Source organism: Doryrhamphus excisus, linkage group LG16 (assembly GCF_037039965.1).
Source record: "Doryrhamphus excisus strain RoL-2023G ecotype Guam linkage group LG16, RoL_Dexc_Guam_v1.1, whole genome shotgun sequence".
NCBI lineage: Eukaryota > Metazoa > Chordata > Actinopteri > Syngnathiformes > Syngnathidae > Doryrhamphus > Doryrhamphus excisus.
The window spans coordinates 7,559,215-7,571,600 of NC_136372.1; the positions used below are offsets into that span (position 1 = coordinate 7,559,215).

The 12,386-nt window shown below is 41.5% G+C and overlaps 1 protein-coding gene across 4 annotated transcripts in view; it reads right to left on the reverse strand.

The window, feature by feature from the left end:
* rai1 (retinoic acid induced 1) overlaps positions 1–12,386 on the reverse strand; it is a 66,007-nt gene that overhangs the window by 15,551 nt on the left and 38,070 nt on the right. The window contains exon 1 of one of the 4 annotated variants that reach the window (XM_078797172.1): positions 10,309–11,561. The exons of 2 other annotated variants lie outside the window; for them this stretch is intronic. In XM_078797172.1, the coding sequence (XP_078653298.1) occupies positions 10,309–10,545 (237 nt within the window). In that variant the 5' untranslated portion in view covers positions 10,546–11,561. Of the gene's footprint in view, positions 1–10,308; positions 11,562–12,386 lie in introns of those variants that run through there. One more of the 4 variants, XM_058048984.2, reaches the window with a different exon arrangement.

Consider the following 12,386-nt stretch of genomic DNA (forward strand, 5'->3'; position numbering starts at 1 on the left):
CCGTGCAGCTCTAGATAATTATTTTTAAAATTAAAATATAAAAAAATATTATTATATAAAAAGAGATGCCCGAGCGGAGCATCGAACTCAGATCTTTCCAATCTCTTGACTGTGTGGCCTACATGCTAACCACTGTGTGGCCCAAATAATGTCAATAGTGATATCATAATCATCATCATAACAATGATAATAACAAGGCGGGGTACTGTTGTGGCCGTATTCCAGCTTAAACTCAACTCTTAAATCCCAGACCTCACTTCCTGTCTACATGTCCGGAAGATGTCTTATTTATGGCTTAAATGGCTTATTTTCTGTGATTATATCCATCCATCTATTTTCTATACTGCTTATACTCAGGGTGGCGGGGGTATGCTGGAGCCTATCCCGGCTGACTTGTACACCCTGGACTGGTTGACAGCCAATCACAGTGATTATATTTTCTTCTCCCAACATATAACAATAATAAAACCAGTCAGTCTTGTGTGTGTGTGTGTTATGTAAGTGTTTAGCGAAGGTTTATTTATGTGGTCTGTATGTGTGCTATTTTTTGGAGCACCGGTAAACATTTTTGTCTGGAGTGTCATCCTCATCAGCGTTAGAGCAGGAAGTCATGTCTGTGAATGCCGATGAGTCATCCTACACCCCTGAGATACACACACAAACACACACATGCACACACACACATGTTAAGCAGCCTGCCTCATTTTTTTTGGTCTCCCAAAAATCGAGCGGTGCAAAGCTGAGTTTCCTCACTATTAGATGCTATTGAGCCATTTCAGCCTCCCAGTGCCGTCAGATACCCTCCAACAAATACGGCATTTACTGGATTTAATCAAGTGGAAGCGAGGGAGGAAAAAAAACAGAGGGACTTTAATATCCACTCAAAAAGGCTTTCGGCCTTATTGGCAATGATACACTGAGTTGGACCCACAAAGGAAATTTGCTGGAGTCAAGATGATGTTTTCTCAAGGTCGACACCATTGAGTCCTTTATCCCTACGATCAAGGATCTTCAACGCTAAATGGACCTTTTTCTTGTGGATCCAAGTAATCAAAATTTATTCGGTCTCTACAATCTGATCTGGTAGAAATTGTTAGATATACTATTGTACGTGTAAGCAACAGTGGAAGCATTTTCAACTGAATTTGAAAACAATGTCACAATCTGAATCAAGTTCAAGGTTCATGTTAAAACCTGCTGAATGAGCCTTTGACAACACTGATATGGAATCTGGATGAAACCCTATTGAAACCTGGTAAAAAAAAGCCCTACAATGAACACTTTATACTCAATCTGGATCAAATCCTGATCAATCAATAATGAATCTAATGAGAGATCTTTTCACAATATGTTGGAATCAGCTGGATGAGATCCGAATTAAACTATTTGGTGCAAAAGCCTTAGATAATGAACTTTGGATCAGTTCCAAATCAAACCATCTTGAAACCTAGTGAAAAAGCTTTGGACTCTACAATCATACTCAATCTGGAACAGATCCTTCAATATCAAACAATATTGAATCTACTGAAAGATCCTTTAATAATATGTAAACTATATTGATTTCGAATCTAGATCAGATCCGGATTAAACCATCTGGTGAAACTTGGTGAAAAAGCCTTTGACTCTACAACCAAACATTTGCAATCAATCTGGATCAGATCCTGATCAAACAATATTGAATCTCATAAAAGATCCCTTTACAATATGTCAACCACAATAATATGGAATCAGCGGAATCAAATCCAAATTAAAATATTTGGTCCAACAGCCTTAGACAATGCAATAAACCCAGTAATACAAAATTTGGATCCAAGCCAAATCAAACCATATTGAAACTTAGTGAAAAAAACCTTTGGTCATACAATCATACTCAATCTGGATCAGATCCTGATCGAACAATATTGAATCTAATGAGAGATCCTTTTACAATATGTCAACCACATTGATGGAATCAAGAATAGATCAGGATTAAACAATCTGGTGGAAACTGGTGAAAAAGCCTTTGACTCTACAACCAAACATTTGCAATCAATCTGGATCAGATCCTGATCAAACAATATTGAATCTCATAAAAGATCCCTTTACAATATGTCAACCACAATAATATGGAATCAGCGGAATCAAATCCAAATTAAAATATTTGGTCCAACAGCCTTAGACAATGCAATAAACCCAGTAATACAAAATTTGGATCCAAGCCAAATCAAACCATATTGAAACTTAGTGAAAAAAACCTTTGGTCATACAATCATACTCAATCTGGATCAGATCCTGATCGAACAATATTGAATCTAATGAGAGATCCTTTTACAATATGTCAACCACATTGATGGAATCAAGAATAGATCAGGATTAAACAATCTGGTGGAAACTGGTGAAAAAGCCTTTGACCCTACAACTAACCATTTATAATCCATCTGCATCAGATCCCGATCAAACAATATTGAATGTCAACAACATTGATATGGAATCAGCTTAATCAGATCCGAAATAAACAATTTGGTGCAACAACCTTAGACAATGCAATAAACCCATTAATATGGAATTTGGATCAGATCCAAATCAAACCATATTGAAACCTGGTGATACAATCATATTCAATCTGGATCAGATCCTGATCAAACAATATTGAATCATATGAAAGATCTGTTGACAATATGATATGGAATTTGGATTTGGATTTGGATCAGCCTTATACATTGTGATAAACACGTATTATGTAATGTGGATCAGATCTTAACCATATTGAAACCTGGTGAAAAAGCCTTTCACCCTAAAATCAGCCATTTACACTAAATCTGGATAAGATCGGGAACAAATCATATTGAACCTGGTGAAAGACCCTTTGACAATAATTTAACCACATTGATATTGAATCTGGATCATTTCCAAAAACAAACTGGATTGAAACCTGGTGAATATGGAAGTCATATTGACACCAGGTGAAAATGTAATGAAATAAAATAGAGCAATATAATGAAATAAATGAACCTTTCATACTGAGTCTGGATCAGATCCGGATCAAACAAAACCGAATTAGGTGAAAGATCTTTTGACAATAATTTTAACACACTGATCTGGAATCTGGCCCAGATTCAGATTGAAATATATTGAATTGATGTTAAATCATTTATATACTGAATTTGGATTGCATCTCTTTAAGAATATGTATATTATATGGAAGCCATATTGACACCAGGAGGTAATGTGAAGGTAATGAGCAAGTTAACGTCCGAATGACCACTGGCGGCATGCATCCACACCCCATGTGAACGCATCACGTCCTGATTGTCAGCCAGCACTTGGCACCTCATTTGCTGGCCGTCCACAAGCCTCGTCGTGCCATCTGTCTTTCCGCAAGCGTCAATAGCCTCGTCTCGGTGCCCTCTGCAAGCCGTCATATATTCTACGTGACTGGCTTCCCGTGACCTCTTGTGACCCCCAGCTGCACGCCATGACAACGGGACACTTACAAATGTCACAGTCGATATTGGCTGGCTCGCCCTTGGGTGGAAACTCACCCGTACAGCGTGGTCAGACACTGTGGATGAGTGGATGTGGGTGGACGTCTGACTGAATGTCTCTGTAGCCAAGCTTCACCCAAGCTGAGAAGCTCGACAAACTGCAGTTTAGTTAATTGGAATTAAAGGGGGTCCACTCTGAACTGGTCACCAGTCTAGATCTTCCAGAATCAGCACCTATTCCAGCTGTATTTCCTTGAACTTCCAAAACGGTCTGTTTGAATTTATTGCACCCACGGCCCACCTCCGGGCACGCCCACTCCACTGTGATTGGTCCCACTCAGCTTCTACAGCTATGAACATGTACAGCTTGTACCCGGGCACGCCCATATAAAGAAGTTACTGGCTGGATGGAGCTGGTGACTTCTCATAAGACTCCCTGTGACGTAACAGTGATGAAACAGAGCGCTCAGAGTCATCCCAAACTTCTCTTAGGGCTCACTTCCAAATGCACAAACCTCATTATCTGAAACTTTGGCATCATTTAACATGAACATAGAACATTATAACTACATTTATGGGTCAGAAAAGTGGAAAAAGCACAATAGGTACCCTTTAAATAGGAGAGAAATGTGACAAAATGGTATTGCCTGTCTGAGAAAAGTGTATAAAGTATATGGTGATGGATTTTACCGCCTTAAAAATTAATAACAATTGTAAGAAAATAAAGTTGGCAACTTCACGGATTTCAGTTCATTCATTCATTTTCTACTGCTTTTCCTCACGAGGGTCGTGGGGGTGCTGGAGCCTATCCCAGCTGTCTTTGGGCGAGAGGTGGGGTACACCCTGGACTGGTCACCAGCCAATCACAGGGCACATATAGACAAACAACCATTCACACTCACATTCATACCTATGGACAATTTGGAGTCGCCAATTAACCTAGCATGTTTTTGGAATGTGGGAGGAAACCGGAATACCCGGAGAAAACCCACGCATGCACAGGGAGAACATGCAAACTCCACACAGAGATGGCCGAGGGTGGAATTGAACCCTGGTCTCCAAGCTAAAAAAAAAAAAATCAACATAATTAGGTTCGGGATGACGTGATATGTGAATGCGAGCTTAACACTGCTTTCTCTTCCTGACAGGCTGGTGATGCCTTGTGACCTTTACCAGAGTAACACACACACACACACAAAGTGACAGGCCACTACGCTATGGACAAACAACAACAATAACAACACAATAGGGAGGGTCTTCTGTCACCATGGCAACAGGGGAGCCACTCAGTATGCTAGTGGCATGGAGATAGGATGCAAGTATGTCACCTGGGGAATACATCTGGCTTTCTAAGTGTGTGTGTGTGTGTGTGTGTGTGTGTGTGTGAATGTCAGGTTGGTGTATGGAAAACCACACACACGCAAACACACACACAGATCTCACTCCTGTTCACTTCTATATAGGATAATAATGCAGAAATATTGTATTCATTAAGCAATAAGTGTTGTGGTTGTAAAGGTGAACTGCACACAGGTATTCCTAATATTGTGGTTACAGAGGACATAATATTAGGGCCATCTTTCAGCAACATATTGTTCAATTAACAAGGCGTACCTAATTATTTGACCAATCCGAACAAAAAGCATATTTTTGTCTCCCTCGTCCGTTCCTTCCTCCCTCCCGTCTTTCAAACGCGGTCACCTCCATCGTGCAGCTGCCGAGCGATGCCCTTTGAAGGACTAAACCTGGCTTTGTTGACATGGTAACGGGGTGATGAGACGGGCGGGAGAGCGGATGACACACACACACACACACATATACATAGCGACATCACATCCATAACACATAGGGTGTGTTTTTCTACCCTCTTTGCGTGAGGATGTTGTTGTGGGCACGTGACCGGAATAAGGATTGCTCATTATCTGCTATGTGTAGGATGGTGATGACAAGCATGAATTGGTGTAGATGAGGAAATTGATGCCAGATTTCTTGATGCATGTGTGTGTGTGTGTGTGTGTTTAGCTGGTGACATTATGCTGGACAATGGGAGTGTGACACCTAAGGAAGCACAAGAACAACACAACAAAGACAGCGATGCGCTTGATAACCTCTTCCTTGCCCACACATGTCCTCTGCCTAATTTCTTTCTTCCCATGCATCTCTGACACACACACACACACACACACACCAGGGAGTGGAGGTCCTGCAAAGTGGGCTGCAGTGCTACTTGGTATTCCATCAGCGAGGGAGCAGCAGATAGAAACAATGCAGGGGGAAGATTAGATGAGGGCACAAGACAAAGGCATGCAGAATAGAAGAGTGCGCTTGCTAAGTTTTGACTTTGTTTTGACACATAAAGTACCTACAAAGGAGACGTAGAAAAAAGTTGCAAATCTACGAGAACCTAAAAATGTATGATTATGGAATTGTGCAAGAAAAAAGTTGTTTCATCAAGAATAACGTCAGCAGCAGTATTTATGGATCGGACAAAAGCCTTTGATACAATTAATCACTTCTTCCTTATTACAAAAGGTTAGAAGTTACCCAGCTAACAAGAAGCAATATGTAAAGCAGCAAGAATATACAACTGCAAGTTTATATATTACATGTGGAGTACCCCAGGGGTCAACACTGGGACCAAAACTATTCAACTTGTATATCAATGACATCTGTAAAAGGAAAAAAAAACTTAATGTCTGTATTATTTACAGATGATACTACTGCCTTTTGTTCTGGGGAAAGCACGCAAGAGCTAATTCAATAAACATCAATAAAACTAAAATAATGCTATTTTTGGACATGTATGAGCAAATACAAATAGTGGTTATTGAAAAGGGTGAACAAGATTACATTTCTGGAGATCATAATGGATGAAAAAATGAGTTGGGAATATCACATCAAAAAGCGGTATGAATGAAATATACAACATAAGGTGGCGAAAAATACTTCAATATTGACTAAAGCAAAACTTAAAACATAAAAACATTTATGGTGGACTTATGTGGAGATATGGGGTAATAACTATTAAGGCAATCTTCACTCGCTGACAATTAGGATAATCCATAATGCCGCGTATAGAGAATATACCTTTATTTTGAAAATCACATATTAAAATTTACAGATTTAGTAATTTTTTTTCTGTGATAAGATATTATTCTCGTAATATCAACACTTTCCTTGTAATATTTAGATTATTTATATCAAAATATTTATTTATTTATAATGACTATTAGTAATATAATAATGCACGCAATGTGTATTATTGATAATATAATACCATACATTTATTATTTATATAATATAGTATATAGTCATTTGATGACTTTATTGTGTATATTTAATGATTATATTACAAATATTATTTTGTATATAATAACTATTATTTTTTCAAAAAATAATAGTAATATTAATATTATTAATATTAATACTACTAATAATACAATTAATATTAATAATATTAATAATATTAATAATATTAATAATATTAATAATATTAATAATATTAATAATATTAATAATATTAATATTTATTTATAATATTTTAATATTAATATTTTTTGTCTCTTTTGAAAACTTTTTTGTTTCCTGTGTAGCCCCATTACTTGTTTGAAATGACAACACAGGGAAGAAAGTGAAAGACTGTCATGGTTAGAAGTGACAGCGACCCATTTTCACTTCCGGTCCAGCCGAGGCACGTCTCATAGACGACACACATGCACAGGCACCCCCCACACCCCCACACACCCCCCACACACACGCACCTGCCCTTTCCAGGAAATTGCTGGGCGCAGTTTTGGTGTGACATCCCTGCTGGGGCTCTCTCGTGTATTCAATCCTGCAACTCCACGCACACACACACTCACACACACTCACGCACACGCAGTTTGCACCTGCTCCTGCTTTGTGCCACTTCACTTCATCTAATTGATGATGCCATGTTGTGCATGCATGCACACGCATACACACACACACACACACACACACACGCTTTTCCGTGTCCTCTAAGTAATAAGGTGTCCTTGCCATTTTTTCCATGTTGCCACCATGCAGCTGTGTGTGTGTGTGTGTGTGTGTCTATGAGTGACCTTGTCTTAGTTTAGATGGACCACACGCACACAGCGTGACGGGGCACCCAATCATCTATGGTTTTGTGGGCAAACAAACATGGATGCACACTTCCTTGCAGCAGAAGGCAGATGGCAGATAAATGAAATGCACAGAAGATGGAAAGTAGAGGGGGCGGATGTCTTTTGATCCGACAGGTTTGGGACGAGAGTGACGGGAGAGGCAAGGAAAAGGGGTCAGAGAGAAGAGAGGAGTGGGATGGATGGATGGGGGTGGGGGGACAGGAAGTGACTTATTGAATGCGGGAAGGGTGAGGGACGGATTTAAAGGGCCGTACAAGAAGCAACCGCAGGGGATGAAGGAAGCAAAGTGGAGAAAGCTGGAGGAGGGAAGGTGTGGAGGAGGATGTGAGATGGAGGGGGGGGGCACAAAGATGGAGATCAAGGCAGATGTGAGGAAGGAGGACACGGCGTGCAGCAAGCAGCAGTGCAGCACAGAGAGCGAAACGCCGCATGCAGAGGGAGATCGTTATCGCACGGCCGCGCTGGCTATTGATTTGCAGCCGCTGTTGTCTCCAGCGGCTGAAACAACAAAGTCTTCAGAGGACAAGTGTGTGTGTGTGTTAACATCCCTCTTGGTGGCTATTATTAAAAAACTACAATGGCACTCAGTAGGGCGCATCTATCAATCTATCTTCTAAATAGGGACAATACTATAGAAAGTCAACTTCAGAGTAGTCAGTGTACAGCTTGAATAACAATATAGTTTTACTACCCATTGGAGAACATGTGAACTCCACACAGAGATCGCCAAGTGGAGAATCAAACCCAGGTCTTCCCACTGTGTGGCCAACATGCCAGCCACTCTCCACCGTGCGGCAACACAAGTGTTGTATAAAGCACGAGTGCCACAAATTCCAACATGTACTTTGGCTTTCCAACATGATAATACGTACAAACACATCACAATCACAATGACAAGTGCGTTGCTGAGGAAACCGAAGGTGAAGGTCATGGACTAGCCAAGTATGTCTCCTACACCCCTGAACCAAATCAACCACTTGTGGGACATCTTCCAGCACAATTGATGCCGAGCGCGATGACTAGCATGAGTGCTCTGATTCCCAAACCACAGCACAGTGGATGACATGATTTTGGATAGGGTCTCTAATGCACACATGCATGCACATTTGGCAACATTGTGTCATATAAGTAATGTGACAGCTCCTCGTGCCAGTTATGAATGATAATCACCACCTTGCATAGTAAAAAAACAGACACAATCCACAAAGTAAAAGCCTATGGTACACTTTCTCATGCATGGACACAATGCATGCACTATGTATGTGTCATATTAATCATGTGATCACTCCTCCTGCCAGTTATTAATGGTAACTGCCACCTTGAATAATAAAAATAAACAGAACGACTAAACGTAATCCATAAAGTAAAAGCCTACGGTAGACTTTCTCATGCGTGGCATATAAATCCTGTGACAATGGGAACTATACCTGCGGTATGCAAGTATACTATTCAAGCAATCACTCCTCTTGCCAGTTATTGGCAAGATGAGTTTTATTAAGTTTTACTAATTGTATTCACCACTTTGCACAATAGAAATGAACAGGATCAAACTAAATAATCCACAAAGTCAAACCCAATGTCACAGTTGCCCATTCACAAGCACATACAAAGGCATACAATTCTTACAATCGCTCCTTCTACCAGTTATGAATGATAATCACCACTTTGCATCATGAAAATAATCAGAAGGAATAAACATAATCCACAAAGTACATGTTCTCATGCATGGGCACAATGCAAGAGCTGGGTATGTGTCATTTAATTCATGAAATGACTCCTGCTGCCAGTTATTAATGGTAATCACCACTTTGGATGGTAAAAATAAAAAGCATGACACATGATAATCCACACAGTCAATGTCACATTTGCTCAAGCACATAAAATTATTGTAGTCGCGCCATCTGTCATCTGTTATAAATGATAATCACCACCTTCCATAATGGAAATAAACAGGAGGATTAAAAAAAAGGTAACACAAACAAGAAATATGCAATAATATGATTTTGTATGATGAGACTGATGACGTCAGAGAGACAGGTGAGCGTAGCGCCACTGGAGGCAAGCTTACAAGTGTTCTAAGTTACTGAATATGGTTTCTCACCTTATAAAATAGCACGGTACGTGTCAACATAAACATTGGTGTTCATACTATTCGTACATTATACCGTGTTACAGTCAAGGCACGGTGACTACTCAAACCATACCGGAAACGCAATCGTTTCTACACACGTTTCGAAGACGTCGACATCCTATTTTTCGCCAGCCTTGTGCCGACGGACACTACGCATGTATAATCGACATCATGGACCATTTATTTAACCGTGACCGAATATGGTGTTTACGTCTGTGGCGCACCTGCGCTTCAAGCATTGCAAAAGTGGTAAAAAAAAGATGATAGATTGTTAGATGATAGATCCATTCCAAACGTAACTACCAAAGCACGTGGCGTCTCAAAAGCGCTCGTGCATGCGCAGAAGCGATGGTATTTCTGGTACGGATCGGGTAGTGAAGTGACAGGCACTGAACAAAATATATCGAGATGATCAGCGTGATCATGTGATGTCGCAGGTGTGTTCTCACAAGTTGACGAAAGGGCGCAAAAGTTGTCTCCTCATCTTTTTTTCCCGCCTCTATATCCCGCAATGTGACGCAGTGGAGGTGATGTGTGTGTGTGTGTGTGCGTGTGTGTGTCTCACCAGGGAGCATACAAGTGTGAATATGGCTGTGGAAGTGTGCCAACTGAGCAGCGGAAAGAGGATGAGGAAGGAAGGAGGGAGGAGGAGATGAAGAGGAAAAAAGGGGGAAGACTCCATCCTTTGTTCTTTGTTGATGAAAGCAGGAAGTGGATCGGCGACTCCCACTCTCTGCTTTCTCTCCCTCTGTGATGAGCCTTGATGTGTTAGGGTGAGCGAGCGAGCAGAAGGGACACACATGCACACACACACACGCACACACGTCTGCCTTATTCCACTCAACTGAGACCCAAATGACTCCTCGCTCACTAATTAAACTTTAATCTGCAATAGCGCGCAAATTACCTGCCACGCATCTGAGCGCCAAACTACGGGGATGCGGGGAGTGAGTGAGAGGGGAGAAGGGAGGCAGGGATGGACAGATGCATGAGAGAGAGAGAGGGGGGCGAGCGAGAGAGACAGGAAGGTCACACTCCACCTGCAGGAGGAAAAACTTACTCAATTTTTGTTGTGTTGTTGAAAGAACATACGTGTTTACGCCGAGAAGTGCACAAACACACACACACACGCAACAGTCTAATGGACTAAAAAGAGCTCATATTAGCATTTTTGCATGGACGGGGCAAAATGTCCTTGCCCTGTCCCCACAATAAAGGTGGGATGTTAAGTATTGTACCACAAGAAGATAGAAAAACACACAAAAAAAACACACACACAAACTCCTAGCATCCTCCTCTTCCTTCATCTGCCTGGCCTTGTTCCCATCTTCCTTGCCTCTGCTTGGGCGACGCCATTTTGTGCCACACATCAGACAGAGGGCATCACAACACACAACACAATGTGTGTGTGTGTTTCACATGGCTAATCACAGAGAACTAACGCTAATGACCGCCCTTTTCCTATACCTGATGCTGTGTGTATGCATGCACACGTCTCACTCTCGCTATCTCTCTTTATGTGTGTGTGTGTGTGTGTGTGTGGTCTGGCTCAGCAGCCGGCTGCTTCAAATCCAAATGTCAACGGGGCTTTGTTAAACGACGCCATCAACATGATGTATTGCATTGCGATGGGACCAGACTTCGCAATCCTCCATGATTAGATATCGCTCATATTGGGATCTAGAACTTTTTTTTGTCTGTTTAAATGAGATCTACAATACGACACACACAAACACACAGTCAAATTTGTGTGGTTTCCAACTAAATGGGGTATAAATGTGAATAAACGATAGCATTTAAAATCCATCCGTCCGTCTACCGGTTATCCAATGTTGGGTCGCGAGGGCAGCAGCCTAAGGAAGAATGGAAGTCCTGACAGATGCCGAGGCGTTCCCAGGCCAGTTGAGAGACATAGTCTCTCCAAAGTGTCATGTGTCTTCCTCCCGGTCGGATGTCCTCTGAATACCTCCCCAGGGAGGCGTCCTGAACAGATGCCAAAGCCACCTAGGCATAGGAACGGTTGATATCCCTTTTCAGCAAAACAGACCAATCCAGAGTCGGCATCACTGCAGATGCCATGCCGATTGGCCTGTCGAGCTCACGTTCTATCCTTCCCTCACTCATGAGCAAGACCCTAAGTACTTAAACTCCTCCACTTATGGCAGGATCTCATCTCTGACCCAGAGATGGCTCTCCACCATTTCCAGGCAAAACCATGGACTTGGAGGTGTTGATTCTCATCCCGGTTGCAGCAGTGACAAAGGGCATTCCTGGTGAACTCTGACACCGGTCATACAACGAACTGCCTAAATTAGGTCATTGGGTACCTTATATTCACAGAGTTCCTCAAGGAACAGGGCTGAATGCTTTCTCGATGACCACAAAACACATATAGACTCCTATGCGCCTTCAAGGACTCTGCAGAGATTTTAGACTTGGTTGAAATTTCACCAAACCAAGAAAAGTTGCATAAAACTTCAAATGTGCTTTCCTGGTCTTGCAGGACAGCTACAAAGTCGTGAACTGATCAAAATTTTGAAACAATGGTGGATGAGTGGTTAGTATGTTGACTACACGGTTATGGAAAACCTGGGTTTGAATCTACGTTCAGGCCTCTCTGTGAGGAGTTCTCCCAGTGCTTGT